The following is a 20394-nucleotide window of genomic DNA, read 5'->3' as shown; positions in this document are numbered from 1 at the left end:
GGGGGGCTTGCCATCGCTCTTCCCCAGGAAACGGTACAGGACGGGGACGGGGGGGGTGCTTGCAGCGCCACCCGTGGTTTGCGGCCAGGTGTTAAGCCGCCGCTGCGCGGTCTCTCTCCGGGACAGGTGTTACGGGCAGCCGGATGGAATCGCTCCCCACGGGTGGAGCGGGGGAGCCCCGGGAGGTTAATGAGACCCAGGGCAACAGTCCTCAGGGACACCGGGGGCACAGGGCGGCGGCATTACTCACAGCAGTCACGGTGTGCGGTTCCAGTTGTTCTTTATTTAAAGTCCGTTTCACATCGCACCCGGGTGCTGGTCCTCGCCGCCTGTAGCCTTTGGTCGGTCCCGGGCAGGTAGGAGGAAGGGGTGTCCGGTGAGGTGTTCTGGGGGTCTCTCCCTTTCGGTGCGTTAGTGCCGTCCCCGTGGCATAGAGCATCTTGGGAACTCGCCGCCTCTCTGTCTATCTCATCCCCGGTAGCGGACCTAACACAACCGCCACCGGGTACAACTTTCTCCAGGAAACCCCAGTCCTCAGCTCCATTCCCCTCCTCTAGGTGTTATCAGCCCTGGTCTAATGGCATCTCCTCAACAGGAGCTGTTCTCCGGACGTCTGCTCTCCCTTGCAGCCTCTGACGTTCTCCCCAAAACTTCTGTGTGCTCTGCACTAAACTCACTCTTTCAGGCCCCCCTCCCCTTGGTTGTCATGGGGACCTGCCTGTGTCCAGCCACCTGCTCATTAAGGGGACAGGATGAGTCATGGACTCAGAACAAACTTCATGCTGCAAATGCTGTTAACTCCTTCCTGCCAGTGTGATGTTAGTGTGTGTTGTGGGGACCCTTCTTCCTCCTGCCCGGGAAAAATGGGGTAACATTTAATACCCTGTAACGACCCGTTTACAGGGGCGTTACATTCCTCTAGACCAAAAACGCAACACTCCGGGGTTGCGACAACAAACAATACCACAAAAAAAAACTTTTCCTAGATAAACAAATTAACACGTCCCTTTTACCGGGACCCAATAAAGGATAGGAAGAGGAAGGAGGAAAAAGAAGGAGAAGAAAAGCATGGAAAAGAAACATTTGCATATATAAAAAAAAACATTTAAACTTTCTGGAACAGGCCTCCTTACGACGCTCCAGGGCCCTCCAGGTACCCAGGTTTAGGGGGAAAAGCTCAGTAGTCCAAATCCCGGTACGGGCTGCGGTGCCGGGCTCACCCCTCCGGCCACCACTCGCCAAAGCTCGCACCCAGGCAGTCCATATTATCTCCCCATCTTCTCCTGGGCCTGGGGAGGCAGGGTTCCTGGCTCCTAGCAATGTCCAACAAAGGGGCGGGCACGGATTTTCGCGCCCCGCTGCAGCCCCACCCACAAAGGGCGGGCAAGTCCAGTCCTTGTTGGTACGCATGGCGCCCATCCCATTCTCAATGGACGCCATTGTACAGTCCAAGTCCATTGGTCACATACCTGCAGCCGCAGGCACCAAAATAAATGTTAGACAATCCAATTTTGCAGATGGTAAACACAAGGCACGCGTCACCCGGCGTTACCGGGTCTTGTCCGGACCCTGCTCGCAGCGCCAAGTTGAAACGCCCACGCCGGGGCTTGCAGGGCTCGCACGGTCACCGGGCCGGTGATATTCGGGGTCAGGCTGTGAGTGGCCCGACCCGGCTTCAGTGACCCCCGGCGGGTTGCAATAAAAGGAACGTCCGACCGTCAGTCCGGTGTTACAAGGGGGATGGAATGAGGGTAACGGGTTCCCTGGTGGGGGCTTGCCATCGCTCTTCCCCAGGAAACGGTACGGGACGGGGACGGGGGGGTGCTTGCAGCGCCACCCGTGGTTTGCGGCCAGGTGTTAAGCCGCCGCTGCGCGGTCTCTCTCCGGGGCAGGTGTTACGGGCAGCCGGATGGAATCGCTCCCCACGGGTGGAGCGGGGGAGCCCCGGGAGGTTAATGAGACCCAGGGCAACAGTCCTCAGGGACACCGGGGGCACAGGGCGGCGGCATTACTCATAGCAGTCACGGTGTGCGGTTCCAGTTGTTCTTTATTTAAAGTCCGTTTCACATCGCACCCGGGTGCTGGTCCTCGCCACCTGTAGCCTTTGGTCGGTCCCGGGCAGTTAGGAGGAAGGGGTGTCCGGTGAGGTGTTCTGGGGGTCTCTCCCTTTCGGTGTGTTAGTGCCGTCCCCGTGGCATAGAGCATCTTGGGAACTCGCCGCCTCTCTGTCTCTCTCATCCCCGGTAGCGGACCTAACACAACCGCCACCGGGTACAACTTTCTCCAGGAAACCCCAGTCCTTAGCTCCATTCCCCTCCTCTAGGTGTTATCAGCCCTGGTCTAATGGCATCTCCTCAGCAGGAGCTGTTCTCTGGACGTCTGCTCTCCCTTGCAGCCTCTGACGTTCTGCCTAAAACTTCTGTGTGCTCTGCACTAAACTCACTCTTTCAGGCCCCCCTCCCCTTGGTTGTCATGGGGACCTGCCTGTGTCCAGCCACCTGCTCATTAATGAGACAGGCTGAGTCATGGACTCAGAACAAACTTCATGCTGCAAATGCTGTTAACTCCTTCCTGTCAGTGTGATGTTAGTGTGTGTTGTGGGGACCCTTCTTCCTCCTGCCCGGGAAAAATGGGGTAACATTTAATACCCTGTAACGACCCATTTACAGGGGCGTTACACAGCGACGTCGTTGTCGTCGTCGCTGTGTGTGACACCACCTTAAAGCCCCCTTAACCCTTCCACTGCATTAAGTAGTGAAGAGGCCGCTAAACAAAAGAGGAATCAACAGTTTTCACCACCTGAAACTTTAAATTACCAACAACAATGAATGGAGGAGGTCGCAAGAGTGACCAAATGAAGTTAGGGGTGCTTCACACATAGCAAGATCGCTAGCGATATCGCTGCTGAGTCACGGTTTTGGTGACGCAACAGTGACCTCATTAGTGATCTCGCTGTGTGACACTGAGCAGCGATCTGGCCCCTGCTGTGAGATTGCTGCTCGTTACACACAGAGCTGGTTCGTTTTCTTCAAAGGCGATGTCCTGCTGTGCAATGATGCATTCTGTGTTAAGAATAGAATCGTGCTATGTGATATGGTCCCTGCGACCGCTGAGATCGCTGTGAAGGTCGCCGTATCCTTGCTGCATCGCTGTTGAGATCTGCTTGTTTGACAGCTCAACAGCGACCATGTAGCGATGCAGCAGCGATCCTGACCGGGTTAGATCGTTGGTGGGATCGCTGCTGCGTCGCTAAGTGTGAAGGTACCCTTACATCTGCTTTACTGATATAAAAGAGGAGATATGATCTGCTGTGACCTTCTAATCCCAGATACTGAAAAGGTCTCAGCTTGACACAATACACTCGGGACAAGTGCAAGTGTACAATATACTGTACAATGTACTGCAATACCACTTAAACCCTGCCTATAAGACTGCCCTAATCTAAGTTCTCGCTCCTAGATCAACACTCCTGTAACTGCTTCCAGAGGACATTGTTTTGAGCATCACGCCTCACGTCTCATATAAGACCTGATGACATGGTGCGGCTTTCCTATCACATTAATGTCAGTATCCAACATGTCTACGGCATTACTGCATATAGCAGGAAATAGACGCATGTTTATTGGCTGTCTATCAGCCACAAAACATGCAGGGCGGGGATTCAACCATGGCACCCGTGATACTCCATCAAGTAATGAGCGTACTTCAATGAGCATCGAGCAGTGGTGAGTACGCTCACTCATCAGTAGTTGTAAGTCTATAAAGAAGTATTTTCAAAGATGTTGCCGGCAATTCTCTAATATCTACAGGAATATTTACTAGGTTTGTGGTTCATTCTGTTTCAGGACTCGAGAATGGTTGGCAGTTGCTCAAAGCAAAGGCAGACAATGGTATTCACATTAATGTGGGGGTGCTGTAAAGTCATAGCTGGTGAAACCTTTCTGAAGCCTGGAGAGTAAAGAAAGATCTTAGAGATGGTACATTATAAACCAGCAGAAGTTCCAGTAATTACTTATGATAGTGTAGGTTGTAGTGAGTGGGAGGGGGGTTCCCCAACGATCGTTTCGCAACAAGGCACTTTTTCCAGGGGCAGTGTGAGGAACATGGGAAAATGTGCTCGTTTATGTAGTGTGGATACAGCTGATTTGGATCCAGACAGCAATTGTAGACTGATTCGGCGCACGCGCGGGCCACAGAGGGACAAGAGGCGGGGGAACACATCTGCGCCGTCAGTTCAGGCGCACGCCCAGGAGACAGGGACGCGTCACCATGACTCCCGGGCATGCGCGCACGGCAGCGCAGGGAACCCCCGCCACTCGGACGTCGGCAGGCCAGCACGTGCGCACTGCTGCAATCACTGAGGATCCCCTCAGACCAAACCGAAGGAAGGCCGAGTATAATAGAAAAGGTAAGTGTACTGAATGGTGAATAAAAACCGACAGTACCGGAGACAATGTATAAGTACTAGATAAACAACCACAAGTATATATCGACAATACATTAAAAGATTTGTTTAAAAAAGGGGGGAAAAAGGATGTCACATCCAAAGGGGTGATTGCAGCAGTGCGCATGCGCTGGCCTGCCGACGTCCGAGTGGCGGGGGTTCCCTGCGCCGCCGTACGCGCATGCCCGGGAGTCATGGTACGCGTCCCTGTCTCCTGGGCGTGCGCCTGAACTGACGGCGCGGATGTGTTCCCCCGCCTCTTGTCCCTCTGCGGCCCGCGCGTGCGCCGAATCAGTCTGCAATCGCTGTCTGGATCCAAATCAGCTGTATCCACACTACATAAACGAGCACATTTTCCCATGTTCCTCACACTGCCCCTGGAAAAAGCGCCTTGTTGCGAAACGATCGTTGGGGGACCCCCCTCCCACTCACTGCGACCTACACTATCATAGGTAATTACTGGTACTTCTGCTGGTTTATAATGTACCATCTCTAAGATCTTTCTTTACTCTCCTGGCTTTATATTTTCACCACATGACTAACCCTTAGTGGCTTTTTGACCTGGCTGATATATCTTTTCCATGGGAATTGGACATCTAATTAGATTACAGATATATATTCATTTATGTGTATGTCCACCCCATGTATATACCTATAATTTCAATCCACAAGGTTCCCTTCTTACTGTCATGCTTTATACATGGTGTTTCATTTTAGTCTAAAACATGCTATTTTGACTTATTTATACAGTCAGCCAAGAACACCTGTACCAGCTTTTTTACCATTCACATCTTAGGGGGTCGTGCTGTTTTGGGAGGGGGGCCCTTACCCTCTAGCCCTGTCTCTATTTGTGCAGTCTATTACGCAATTTTTGCTCCCATTGTCCTTGTATCTGGCTTTAGTATTTAATTGTTTGTTAATATTTACATTAATAAATTAATAAAATATTTAATATTTTACCCTCCATTTTTTTGTTTTGTTCTATTTACATTAATAAATTAATAAAATATTTAATATTTTACCCTCCATTTTTTGGTTTTGTTCTTCTCTTTCTCCTTATTTATTATGTTTCTGAAGAATATACCCACTTAGGGACCACTACTTAGTGGCACCCTAGTGAATCATTTAATCGTTATGACCCTTTTTATATCATGTCTAATGCTATTTTCTGTGGTCACCACAGTTCTTTTTCAGGTCCCCATGAATTTTCGAGCCAGAGACCGGACCTGGCTCACCCAGCTTGACCAGGTCACCAAGGACTGTGGTAGCACACACCACGCTCCTTCAACTGACAATGGAGCCACGGAGGGTCCCTCAGTTCAGTCTGTCTTCCACCGATATAGGGATCTTTACAAAAAGCGTACCCGTATATGGTGGAACAGAGCCTTCCTCATTAAATATTTGGAATGTGATCGAATACCTAGAGGTCTCCGTATCCAAGTTTTCCCATCTTTCCATACTTTGCAGGATTCCTTTAAGAGTGACTGGGAGAACAGTCTACACTCATGTTCCAGAAATCTTGTGGAGCTCCTCTCTCAGCATAACCAATCCACCCTGGCCTCTATCGAGTTGGAGCTGGAGAATCTGGAAAAATCACTCTCTGATCTCTGTAATGCTGAATCTTTGGCTAAGATCTATGGTGAGATGGAACAGGAAGTGCTAAAATGGGAGAAGGAGATTTGTGACATTAAAATAAAAAAATTCCAACACGACGCACACGACTATGCCTCTGAAACTGTATATAAATGGAGTCACCGCTTCTCAAGGGGTCGCAGTTTGTCTCGCCAGCCCACTTTCTCTCGGTCTAGGTCCACCTCGTTATTCTCTGAATCTTCAGTAGAAGAAACTGGTCCATCTGGTGCATCCGGCGGGTCACGTGATGTGGTTGAACCTGGGAGAATTCAAACTAGGAGTATACGCACTAAATTGCATAATGCGCCTCGCAGCAGTTACACTCGTCCAGATACTGATAAGAATAAGAAACAGCTCCAGGTAATCAACCTTTCCTCGCGTGCCCTGTCTGATGTTGAACTTGATGTATTATCCAAAGGTCTAAACTTTTGTCCGACCAATTCTTTTAACTTCTTTGCAGCAGTGAGATATACTAATCTATTTGCCCGCAAACTACTACTTAAAAAGTTACATACTCGGAGACAGAGTACTAGTGATATGGACCAGACCGAGAGACAAGCGTTACGAGACTTACAGGACCTTCTTGAGGAACAGGACCCTTCTACAGGTAATTCTCCAGTGCATTTACTGCCTAGATCCACGAGATTCCCCCCTTTGTCCCTCTGCCCAGCAGTTGTTATCTTCACAAGATTAGTCACAGAAGATTTTAAAAAGTTACCAACTAGGCGCAAATTTGATAATCTTACACATCAACAGTGAAGGGCGATAAAAAACCTACAAACATATGACGATATTGTGATTAAGGCAGCGGACAAAGAGGGCAACATCGTGATCTGGCCAGTTCTTATGTACGAGAAGGAGGCTCTTAGGCAGCTTCGTGACAAAAATACTTACACACGTTTACCATCTTGTCCTTTGAAAACATTCTCCCAAGAACTGAAAAGGATATTGCTGCATGCACATGATTTGGGGATTATTGACAGGGAGATGCTTGAGAGGTTGCTCGTTGGCTTCCCACATGTTCCCACCTTTTATCTTCTATCTAAAATCCATAAAGACGCCCTCAACCCCCCGGGACGTCCGATTGTGTCTGGAATAGGAGGGTTATGTGACCCAATTTGTAAATTTATTGATTTATATTTAAAACCATTGGTGGAGTGCTTACCCTCCTATGTGAAAGACACCACGGACGTCCTGAGGCGTCTTGATGGCGTCTTTATGGATGATGACATGATCATGGTCTGTGCTGACGTGGAAACGCTGTACACCTGCATCGGTCATGAGGATGGACTGGAGGCGGTCCGCTTCTTCCTTGGTACCTCCGGTCCGGATGGCGCGCTCAATGATTTGATCTTGGAGCTGCTCAGGTTTGCTCCCATCCATAATTTTTTTGTTGTTAAGGACATCTTTTATCTGCAGCGGTGCGGCACTGTGATGGGCGCGGCCTGTGCGTCTTCGTACGGCAACCTCTTCCTGGGTTACTGGGAGAGGTTGGTTTTCGGAGACGGGGGCGCCCAGGCTAGCGCCCATGTGCAGTGCTGGCTCCGCTACATAGATGATATTTTTATTTTTTGGCAGGGCACACCTGAGCAGCTCAGTTCATTCATTGATACTCTCAACCACAATCCTTTTAACATCCGACTCACCCATAGATTGGATTTGCTCCTCTACTGACACCTTGGAGTCTCAGTCCTCCGACCTCTGGTGCAGGTTCCAAGCGAGGGGATACAGTAATAGGTGTATCAAGAAGGGATACAATCGTGCTAAACACACTCCTCGCAATCAACTTCTTCGATACACCCCACGTTGGTCTGGCCATGATGATAATGTCCGCTTCATTAATACTTTTAATCACGAGTGGGATACGATGAGGGGTATTTTGGACAAGCACTGGCCGGTTTTACTTACTGATCAATCCTTAGCGGCGGTGCTGTCCGATTGGCCCCTCATGACGGCCAAGCGGGCAAATAACCTCAGGGATCTTCTTGTCAATAGTAATTACATTCCTCCCCGGACCAATTTTTTCGGTTCGAGTGGCCCACTTCGTGGGTGTTTCCCTTGCGGGCACTGCATAGCGTGCAACAATATCCTCAGAAGCAACTCCTTTTCCTCCTCTGATGGCAGTAGATCTTTTTCCATTAATTATTACATCAATTGCGGGACTACACATGTTGTCTACTACGCGACCTGTGCATGTTCCCTGATCTATGTGGGCCTCCCTTCACGAGAGGTCCGCATATGGGTCAGGGAACACGTCAGGGACATCATGGGGGCCAAGTCAGCAGAGGACATCAGCCTACTTAAAACTCTACCTCGTCACTTTAGACTCCACCACCAGAGTGATCCCAGTTCCCTTCGAGTTAGAGGCATTGATGTAGTGCAGGGTGGCATTCGGGGTGACAACTTGCGTAAGACTCTCGCACAGCGAGAGTCTAAATGATTCATACTTTTAAACACCTTGGTCCCTAGTGGCCTAAACGAAGTTGTCAGTTATGCCCTTTTTGAGAGGAGGCTCCTTTGCATATTGGTTTTTGATTAAATAACTAAATTTTGTGGTGATTTTTCTCCCATCTCCCTCCCCCCTTCCTCTTTCCTCCCTTTCCCCCCTCCTTTTTATAGAGTTTTACACATATTTTACTGCAGACTTTTCTGGGACTCTTCCGTGGCTCTATATGTCTAATATTGAACACTTACATCTAATATATGTGATATACCTATGTACAGTTCTCTGTTCTTTTGGAGCACCACTGGTGCGAATTTATATACGGCTTATATTGCTTAAAAAGATATTGACAGGCAGCTGACTATTTGATCTACTCATACCCATGAATTTTGGGTATTATCTGCTGCTTGTGTATATATCTTTTAGTTTGTCCTTTTTGTTTTGTACTCTCTTTATATAGGTTCCCTTATATATGTGCTTCACCTATTCTATGTACAGGACCGCTTCTCTGGATGTGACACCTCTTCCTTCTTAAACAAACTCCTCTGATGTATTGTTGAAATATATATATATCTGTATTTGTTCTATGCATGTCTATTTGGAATTTGTATACTGTTTCGGGTTCTGTCGGTTCTCATCTATTATTGAGTGTATTTATGCGCTACATCCATTCTATGTATAGGACCGCCCCTTTGGATGTGACATCCTTTTTCCCCCCTTTTTTAAATAAATCTTTTAATGTATTGTCGATATATACTTGTGGTAGTTTATCTAGTACTTATACATTGTCTCCGGTTCTGTCGGTTTTTATTCACCATTCAGTACACTTACCTTTTCTATTATACTCGGCCTTCTTTCGGTTTGGTCTGAGAGGATCCTCAGTGATTGCAGCAGTGCGCATCCGCTGGCCTGCCGATGTCCGAGTGGCGGGGGTTCCCTGCGCCACCGTGCACGCATGCCCGGGAGTCATGGTGACGCGTCCCTGTCTCCTGGGCGTGCGCCTGAACTGACGGCGCGGATGTGTTCCCCCGCCTCTTGTCCCTCTGCGGCCCGCGCGTGCGCCGAATCAGTCTGCAATCGCTGTCTGGATCCAAATCAGCTGTATCCACACTACATAAACGAGAACATTTTCCCATGTTCCTCACACAGCCCCTGGAAAAAGCGCCTTGTTGCGAAACGATCGTTGGGGGACCCCTCTCCCACTCACTGCGACCTACACTATCATAGGTAATTACTGGAACTTCTGCTGGTTTATAATCTACCATCTCTAAGATCTTTCTTTACTCTCCTGGCTTTATATTTTCACCACATGACTAACCCTTAGTGGCTTTTTGACCTGGCTGATATATCTTTTCCATGGGAATTGGACATCTAATTAGATTACAGATATATATTCATTTATGTGTATGTCCACCCCATGTATATACCTATAATTTCAATCCACCAGGTTCCCTTCTTACTGTCATGCTTTATACATGGTGTTTCATTTTAGTCTAAAAGATGCTATTTTGACTTATTTATACAGTCAGCTAAGAACACCTGTACCAGCTATTTTACCATTCACATCTTAGGGGGTCGTGCTGTTTTGGGAGGGGGGCCCTTACCCTCTAGCCCTGTCTCTCTTTGTGCAGTCTATTACACAATTTTTGCTCCCATTGTCCTTGTATCTGGTTTTAGTATTTAATTGTTTATTACTATTTACATTAATAAATTAATAAAATATTTAATATTTCACCGTCCATTTTTTGGTTATGTTCTTCTCTTTCTCCTTATTTAATAGTATAGTTTGCCTGTCTGCTGCTTTGTGTAAAGAGGCAAAAGAAAAATCAAAGCGACGTATGATGAAATAGACAAAGCATGGCAGAGAAATCAAGAAATAAGGAAAAAGAGTTAAAATTAAGTTTGGGCAACGATACTTAAGGCCGCTTTACACACTGCGATATCGGTCCTGATATTGCTAGCGTGGGTACCCGCCCCCATCAGTTGTGCGACACGGGCAAATCGCTGCCCGTGCCGCACAACATCGCCCAGACCCGTCACACATACTTACCTGCCCGGCAATGTCGCTGTGACCGGCGAACCGCCTCCTTTCTAAGGGGGGCGGTCCGTGCGGCGTCACAGGGACGTCACTGATAGAAGCGGAGGGGCGAAGATGAGCGGGACGTAACATCCCGCCCACCTCCTTCTTTCCGCATAGCGGCCGGGAGGCAGGTAAGGAGAGCTTCCTCGTTCCTGCGGTGTCACACTGAGCGATGTGTGCTGCCGCAGGAACGAGGAACAACCTCGTTACTGCTGCAGTAACGTTTTTTGAGAATGGACCCCATGTCACCGATGAGCGATTTTGCACGTTTTTGCAACGATGCAAAATCGCTCATCGGTGTCACACGCAACGGCATCGCTAATGCGGCCGAATGTGCGTCACCAATTCCATGACCCCAACGAGTTCGCATTAGCGATGTCGTAGTGTGTAAAGCCCCCTTTAGTCATAGCAAACTCATGTGATTTTATTATTACTGATAATTGTAGTATTTGTACTATTTCTTCTTCTACTAATAATATTGTTTTCTGTTTTCAGTGTTCCCATAGAGAGAATCGTATTATATTAATTAATAGCACCAAGAAAGCGTCAGAACTATCTGAACTGACAACACAAATAAATGAAATCTTCAATCAGATAGACGAGAGGATGCCCAATGTAACTTTTATCCATAAGGACACTACAACTAGTGCTAAAAATAGCAAAGTGTTCATTAAAACCCCGCAAAATCGTTATTGCGTTGGGGATCAATTAACCGTACAAGTGGACGTGTATGACTATCTGGGACAAAGGAAAAGTTATGGAGGTGACTATCTCAGATCAAGAATTTCCAACCCAGATAAGGCAGCCGGATCTTCAGGAAGAATTGAAGATTTTAACAATGGAACTTATCATATTCATTTTACTTTATTTTGGGAAGGTAAAGTTGTGGTGACTGTATTTCTCATGCACCCAAGTGAAGCCGTCACTGCTCTCTGGAGGGCAAGAAATAGCTGGTATGGCAATGTAGATTATTTAGGAAAATTTACCAGTGAAGGCAAAGAAATGATAACAAAATGTGGATATGATCTTGACAAGAAAGATGAACTTTGTGAATATGCGGACCATGAAAATGAAGAATACTTTTATTGTGTCAAACCTCAGAATTTCAGCTGTGATTCATATACGGAGTTTAAAAATTGGAAAACTCTCGCTACTCAACTGTCAGATCTGGAAAACAGTCTCCTTACACAGTATGTGAACATTTTATTGCAATACATTCTCTTATTGTTGTTTGCATAATTGTCTCTTTCTGGATATCCATGTACATGAAAAGAAATAATAAGTCAATAAGTATTACAGTCTCAGTAGAAGTAGTGATTGTATATTGCCGGATATGTTTATTATAGCAAACATGGACTTTTTTTTGTTGACATTTAAAAAAACAAAAAAGCAAACATTTTTGTTGGTAAAGTCATGCTTTATCTATTTTTTTTGTTTACATTGTATCCCTTTTTGTAAGTAATATAGTTTTATAATTAGCACCATATAGTAATTTTGGCCAACATCTTTTAGTAATGTCCCCCATCCTGTAGTAATGTACCCATCCTGTAGTAATGTTCCCCATCTTTTTCCCCTTCTTGTAGTAATGTTCCTATCCTGGTTCCCATTCTCTAGTAATGAACCCATCATGTAGTAATGTCCCCATCATATATAGTAACATGCTCAATCCTTCTCCCCTTTAATTAATATGCCCCATCCTTTTCCTATCCTGTAGTAATGTGCCCATCCTGTTGTAATGTGCCCAATCTTGTCCTCTTTCACTAATGTGCCCCATCCTTGTCCCCATCCTGTAGTAATGTACCCATCTTTGTCCCCATCCTGTAGTAATGTGCCTGTCCTGTAGTAATGTGCCCATCCTTTAGTAATATGCCCATCCTTGTCACCATCCTGTAGTAATGTGCCCATCCTGTAGTAATGTGCCCATCCTTGTGCCCATCCAGTAGTAATGCCCTTATCCTGTAGTAATGTGCCTATCTTTCTCCCCATCCTGTAGTAATGTGTCCATCCTGTAGTAATGTGCCAATCTTTTGTGCCCATCCTGTAGTAATGTGCCCATCCTTGTGCTCATCCTGTAGTAATGTCCCCATCCTATAGTGATGGGCCCATCCTTGTCCCCATCCTGTAGTAATGTGCCCATCCTTGTGGCCATCCTTGTCCCCATCCAGTGGTAATGTGCTCATCCTGTAGTAATGTGCCCATCCTTGTGCCCATTCTGTAGTAATATCCCCATCCTGTCGTAATGTCCCCATCCTGTAATAATGTGCCCATCCTGTAGAAATATGCCCAACCTTGCCCCCTTTTACTAATGTTCCCCATGCTTCTTCCCATCCTGTAGTATTATGCCCTTTGGGAATCATTGTGCAGATAAAGCTCGACTCTGTGCAGTGACGGCAAAGCATTCATCTGAAATAAAACAGTGAGCACTGACGGCTGCAAGCCCTGCACCAGCCGCGATTGTCAAGGGGGGCGCGAATCTGTGGGCCACAAGAAGCAGCCTGAAGTGCGGCATGTGGCCCACAGTCAGCGTGTTTGAAACCCCTGGATATACTGGTACATCCATTGTCAGGTACGTTTGTATGGAGCAGGCTGAAGGGCTGAGTTTGCCTGTCATGTTCTGTTCTATGCTCACCAGGTATCATGGTGACTTCAGACTCTGTTCACACTGCAGAGTCTGACACGCCACTTAGTGCTATTGAGGTGCTCAGTCAGACCCAGACATCAACCAGTTTTGGGCTCACTGGTGACTGATCTCGCAGGAGTTAATTCCTGCAGGCCTGTGAATTGCTACTACTGTCACCGGTTACTGAAAACCTTACAGCTGCCTCTGCTTTTTAAAACATGGCGGAATCTGTTTCTCCACGCTGATTATAGCTCTAGCGCTACTGGGCATTGTACGCTGTGATCCAGCTAACTGCTGAGTGGTATTTTGTGTGCTGTAGAAATACCCTCATTGTTTGTTTATTTCTTCTCTGATTCTTTATTTCCTCCTGACTCCTGAGCACGTATTGTTTTTACTATTGTGTGTGTTTGCTGTGAGTTTGTGCTTTGGTTTTCCCATGTCTTTTTGTTTTTGTGGGATTCATCATTCCTGTCCAGGTCCTCCCGGGGGTGGGGGAGAGGAAGTATTAGACCAGGGCTGATCAGGAGTCAGGGCTACGCTGGCGGTCCAGACCTTTTCACCATCTGAAGTACCTCTGGAATAAGGGACAGCTTAGGGTCCCTAGCCTGAGGGCCAGTCTAGGTGCCCTCATTCCAAGTTACCATGTCACACCCTGTGATACTGCCCCATACACAATCAGGATCTGCCTGTAACAGAAGCGACCAGCGCTAAGCTCGATCTCTGCCGTTAGACCCTTAAATGCCGCTGTTCGGGGTGTGTGCCATTTCATGTGTTAATTGTTTCCCCCACACATACACTCATGATGAAATGTTCTGCATGGACTTTCATGGCAGATAGGTGTAGCGTCCCACGGTGCAGGTGTTCTGACCTACTAGTTGCCGGGTCAGGGGTGCAGATCCTCTGCGTTGTCAAGGGGTGGCCTGGTGGGTATCCGTTGCCCCGAGGCGTACAGGAAGGAGGATTGAAGGGTGGCAGGGAGGATGGAAGTAGTAATCAGGGGTTAGGAAGGTCTATTAGGATCGTGACGCCAACTGTGGTACGCGGGCAGGGATGAGCGCCGCCGCTGCAGGGTCTCTCACTGAGGCAGATATTAAATGCAGCAGGGATGGTGTTGCTCCCCACAGGCAGAGCGGGATTACCCTGGGAGGATGGTGGTAGTCCCCGTTGGAATCACAGTGCTGGGTGTCGGTTAAAGGAGAGGCAGAAGTAGGGGCTGCGGTTCCAAGTCTTCTTACTCACAGGTTGTTCAGGCGCTACCCCAGAGTACTGCTCTCTGCCACGATGGGCTCCAGCCAATCCCAGATCCGTGAAAGGTCAAGTCTGGTGTCGGGAGGGTGTCACTCCCCACAGGCAGAGTGGGATTACCCCGGGAGGATGGCGGGGGTGGAAGTAGTCCCCGTTGGCACTGCAGCGCTTGACGTTGGTGGTGCCGGTTAAAGGAGAGGCAGAGGCAGGGGCTGCGGTTCCAAGTCTTTTTACTCACAGTTTGTTCAGGCGCTGTCCCAGAGTACTGCTCTCTGCCACGATGGGCTCCAGCCAATCCCGGATCCGTGAAAGGTCAAGCCTGGTGTGTGTGTCAGCCTGTGAGCTCTCTCCTCCTTTTTTGCGCTATCGGATCCCCATGGCGTGAAGCACTTGAGGGTCCCTGTGTCAGTAAAATGTGTCCCATTCTGTAGGCTGATAGCACGATTCCATTATGGAGCCGGTCCTCAACCCCGGATCCTATGTGCTATTTGCTGCAGACTCGTGGGACGGGTCCGGTGACTTTTTCTAGCCGTTCCCTGCGACCCTTGCAGAGTTGGTAGACAACGTGAAGTATGCCTGCCCCTAGGATTCTGTATCCCGATAGCGCCAGTCCTGTTGAAGCAGCTGCCCTGCCTCTCCCCAGCGACTGTGTTGAACGCCTTGGCCCACAGAGTTGTTAGCGGCACCTCCGCTCTGCTCTGTGTCTGAAGCTGAACTCTCTGTAGTTGTGGTGTTGTGTGTTCTGAGCTGTTGCCCCCAGTCGCTGCCACCGGCTGGCTCACTACTCTCACTAGGTCAACCTGCTCTTCCCACTGTGTGCTCCTGACTCCCCCTGGTGGTTGCTTCTCCCTGACCCTGAGTCTCCAGTCCAGTGGATCTGGGGAGTCCCTGGTGCAGTGGCGTCCTGTAAACCCACCGCTGTATTGACCAACTACTGTGATCCAACCCTGGCCCAGTCCCCATTGGGGAGGGCAACCCTGTGACTGTATATTTGTGTAAACCGGCCTCGACCTTCCCCGGACCTAGGATGAGTACTACACCATAATGGGGCTGCAGTACCCTGTGGCGCCTGAAGCCACAGGGGCGCCACATTCCCCACATTCCCAACATTTTACAGTGATCACCACATTTTTGTTATGCATTAAACCAAAAACATTATTTCTTACCTTTATGGGAGGGACAGCATCTTGAATGTTGCAAACAGGTTAACTCCATACGGTTTTTGCTAGCATTATCATCACATTCACACACAAGGTATAAACTCTGTACATGGCAATAAACATGGCAGTATTTACATTAGTTTAGCAGAGCATATTTACACGTCATTTACATTCGGTACATTATTTAACATTATTTACATTTTCAGGAAAGCATTATCACACCTTCATTAAGGGAAAACCCGTCATTAACGTATGACTTTGGAGTCCAGTGTGCCACCGGTCGGTGTACCACTTTTAGCAGTTGTCCCTAAGGACCAAAAAGGTTGCAATAGTTCTGGAAGGGTGCACAACGGGTGCAATTATTTACAAATAAAGTTCTGACCACACAATGTCCAGTGGCCCGGTTGTCCATAATTTTCAAACAATAACCATATCAAAATCTTTACTGGGAGCCTGGGAGTTCCTGACTGGTCGGTATCAGGTAACTTTCCCTAGGAGTTTGGGTGGCTTTGTGGCAATATCCCTTTTTGCAAGGCTCTTTAGGCACAACAGGTACCGGTTTTGGCTCCACGGCTGGTATGGGTGCTGTTACTACAGCTGCAGCGTCCGGATGCAAACCAGCCCCACTCCCCTTTTTCCCAAGTGTAGATTACCTCGTCACCAGGGTACAGGTCCCTACCGGTATCACCTCTAGGAAGATGGACTTCAACATCCCGCCGGGACACAAACACTTCCCTCCCAAGTCCCGGTTCAGTGATGAACCCCCGCCCCTTGCTCAGGTCAAACTTGGTAACAGTACCTTTATGCAATTCTCCACGCGTCGATCGATCGGCCCGCTAGAAAAACTCCTTGTTGGCCAGGTTTCTCCGTTCCACCGCGGCCAGCTGAGCCTGCCGCTTGCTTTCTTCAGCGGCTAGCTGGATCAGGGTGGCCCGTTGGTACTTCTCATCAGCGTCCACAAACATGGAGTCTTCTGTTAGGTCTGTGGAGGAGGTAGTATAGGACCATTCCCACACCAGTCCCGGGTGGGTGTCCTCCGGCTGTCCAGCACTCGATGAGCTGGGGCGAAGCGCCAGGATTGGCGCATCTAATGGATGCGCCACTTCTGGGGCTGCTGCAGCCTGCTATTTTTAGGCTGGGAAGGGCCAATAACTATGGACCTTCCCACCCTGGGAATACCAGACCACAGCTGTCCGCTTTACCTTGGCTGGAGAACCAATTTAGGGGGAACCCCATTTTTTTTTATTATTTATTTATAAATAATTATAAAAAAGAGCCTGGGGCCCTCCAAATTGGATCCCCAACCAAGGTAAAGCTGGTAGCTGTGGTCTACAGGCTGCAGCCATCTGCTTTACCCTAGCTGGCTATCAAAAATGGGGGGGACCCAACGCCGCTTTTTTTTTAAATTATTTTTTTGGCTAAATACAAGGCTTGGCACGCTTTGGTGCCACATGAAAGTCACTAAAGAGTGCCAGCTTAGAATATGCAGGGAGGTGGGACATTATATATGTGTTTGACATCGGTCTGCCTGTCTATCTATCTATCCATCTATCCTTTATCTATCTATCCCTCTATCTATCTATCTATCCCTCTATCTATCTCTCTCTCTCTCTCTCTCTCTCTATCTATCTATCTATCTATCCCTCTCTCTATCTATCTATCTATCTATCTATCAATCTATCCAGGAGGAGGGACATTATTCTATGATTATACCTCAGAGGTGGGGGATATTATTCTATGATTATACTCCAGGAGTGGGAGATTCTATGATTATATTATTATTATATATAATATATTATATTATTATTATTATTATATTCCTATTATTCTATGATTATACTCCAGGGTTGGGGGACATTATTCTATGATTATACTCCAAGGGTGGGGGACATTATTCTATGATTATAATCTAGTGGGGGAGGGACATTATTCTATGATTATACTCCAGGGGTGGGGGACATTATTCTATGATTATACCTCAGGGGTGGGGGACATTATTCTATGATTATACTCCAGGAGTGGGAGATATTATTCTATGATTATACTCCAGGAGTGGGGGATATTATTCTATTATTATACTCCACTCTAGAGAGGGAGTGTTATTTTATGATTATACTCCAGGAGTGAGGTGTGTTACTCTATTATAATCAAGGAAAGGGGGCATTATTATATGATTGTAATCTAGTGGGGGAGGGGGCATATTATGATTATATTCCAGTGGGGGAGGGGGCATTATTATATGATTGTAATCTATGGGGGAGGGGGAATTATTATATGATCATAATCTAGGGAAGGGGGTTAAATTATGATTATATGAAAAGGGAATAGTGTAATTAAGGAGGTGTAAGTAGGTGTAAATGTGGCACCCCTGACCTGGTCAGGCACAACTGAGTACTGCAGCCATGCTGGGATAGTGCTTCCAGGTAATTCCGAAGGCCAGAAAGGGGTGTGTACACACAGACACATAGCAACCAGGTCTCCCACACCATAAGATGGGACCCTTGGGTAGCCTCTGGAAGAGGCTAGCTTTCAATTTTTGTCAAGGGGTGAAGAAGAGGGGCTGGAAGCTAAGTTGCAGAGGCTGTAAGGAAAGTAGGAGGAGTGAGCCAGTCTGGGGGTGGAGTGTGGCAGTTGCAGGGACACGCAGACACATGTGAGACCCTGCACGTGTAGTAGCTGTTAGCGGGGGAGAACAGTTACCAAAGAGTCAGTCAGAAAGACACCCGAAGAGAGGCAGTCAAGTACGGGGACTGCTGGTGACTAGGCACGCACAGGGAACAGGTCCATAGAGTAGACGTCCATTTATTGATCTGCTAAACCTGCCGGTGAGGGGACTGGAGGTCCCTCATCAACCATCTAGAGTCCGAGCCTCAGCAGCAACAGGGGGACCCATAAGGAGACAGACCCAGAAGCCATCTCACCTGGTCCATGCTGCCAGCAAACGGGCCAAAAAGGGGAGAAAAGGCTGCATCGACTTCCCTGGATGGACCCCACGTTGCTTCAAGTCAGGGCTTATCCGAAACAAGAAGTGCTAGGAATGGCTACCCTCAGATCGGCCTGAAGTAGTTCCTGGTTCCACTTGGTTTATCTCAGCATCGCCCGGGTTACCTCACATAATATCTAAAAGTGAGTAAAACAAGTTGAAAGTTATTCTGGGACCTGTTGTTCTACACACCCGTGCCCCTGGGGCCAGCCTCACTCACAAGAGGCCACACCATCCGACTGCAGACTCCATCAGCCCCAGACGCTCGTTAAACCTGCCGTGGCGGTCACCCATAACCCTGACCGCAAACCGTGAGTGGTGTCACGACTCCTATATAAATAAACCTGACATACCTGTAGCCAGATATAACCAAAGTGAAGACCCTGTGGCGTCCCCGAAGGTGGAGTGGTGACCCTGGGGCGACCGCTGCAGGTGGGCGACACATCTCTGGTGTCACGAACAGGATCAAGGACTAGACCTGTTTAGACAGGTGACAGTGCACCTCAGCGGTCCAATCGGAAAATGTGAACCGCCGCCATTTTGTTGCTGTTAAAAGCACGCGATTTTAGAAGCTGCAGCCCAAGCAGAAGAAAAGGTAACCACCCATGGAGAGGGGTGGTTGTCCCAGAATCCCCAGAGCGCTCTGACCCCACGAGAGGAAGAGGGGACCTGAAAAGGAACTTGGAGGGAAGATGAACGCCGTGAGAACTAATGCCCCCAGCCAGGGCGACGCAGCCCAAGCGATGCCTGGCCCCAACGAGGTGAACGCAGCAGTGCCTAGTTCCAGTGCGGCGGTTGCACCTGCGCCGGCCAAAATCTCCCCGATTATGCCGATCTCCTTACCGTACGTCCCAGGGGTGACCTGGCTGCCCCAATACGCTGGCAAAGCAGACACCCTGACCGGGTTCAAGAAGAAGATCAACACCCTGCTGGACATGTACGCAATAACCGGTAATCAGAGGGCCACAGTGGTGCTGGGGCAACTGACTGGAGCAGCAGAATTAGAGGCTGAGGCCTGGACCAGTGATGACCGGGGCTCTGTAGAAACCATTTTTGCCAAATTGAAAGCTGCCTTTGAAAACCGCACAGAGGCAGAGCTGAGAATGGGCTTTTATAACTGCCGCCAGAAGCCCCAAGATAGCATAAGAGATTATGCCCTCAGGCTGCAAGCCGCACTGCGGGCTCTCATGGTCGTGGACCCTGTCAGTGATCAGGAGGGAAACAGGATGATGACAGAACAGTTCTTCCAGGGCCTGCACTCCTCTGAGGATAGAAAACAGGTGAAGCAGTGGTCCCTGGAACACAGTGATGTGGACTTTGCCATTCTGAAAGACAGGGCCGTGAGAGCACTTCAACCCCCCCATTGACACGGACCCCATCCAACCAGCATGGACTACCAGCACCCCGACTATTGGAGCAGAATCCTCTTCACGGGCCCTGGTAGCTGCAAAAGGACTAATCACCTCGGCCGGAGTCACAGATACCCTGTCCTCCCAAGTGCAACAGCTCAGCAAGACGGATCTTGAAAGCGATGCACCTTCCACCAGAATCCAAAACCCCTCATAGGATCGTGCTAGGTGACAGCCCAGAGGACGTCCCCTGGATGCGAGGGAGAAGAGGTCCCTCATCCCGAGGGAGGAGCAGCGATCGCTATGACTCGTCCGGACAACCCATCTGCCGTCGTTGCCAAGAAGCAGGCCATTATGCGAGGGTCTTTCCTTTAAACGGGCCAAACCTGGGGCAAAGGGCCAGCCTCCAGGAATAAGAAAACCAGGCCCAGCTGACTG

General features: G+C 48.5%; 1 protein-coding gene across 1 annotated transcript in view; it reads left to right on the top strand.

The window, feature by feature from the left end:
• The window catches only part of LOC142257246 (NXPE family member 1-like), a 332584-nt gene that overhangs the window by 32224 nt on the left and 279966 nt on the right, over positions 1-20394 (top strand). The window contains exon 3 of the mRNA XM_075329401.1: positions 11095-11789. Within this exon, the coding sequence (XP_075185516.1) occupies positions 11095-11789 (695 nt within the window). The remainder of the gene's footprint in view (positions 1-11094; positions 11790-20394) is intronic.

Source organism: Anomaloglossus baeobatrachus, chromosome 11 (assembly GCF_048569485.1).
Source record: "Anomaloglossus baeobatrachus isolate aAnoBae1 chromosome 11, aAnoBae1.hap1, whole genome shotgun sequence".
Classification (NCBI taxonomy): Eukaryota; Metazoa; Chordata; class Amphibia; order Anura; family Aromobatidae; genus Anomaloglossus; species Anomaloglossus baeobatrachus.
The sequence above is the reverse complement of the archived record's forward strand: the minus strand, read 5'-3'. Positions and strand labels throughout refer to the sequence as shown.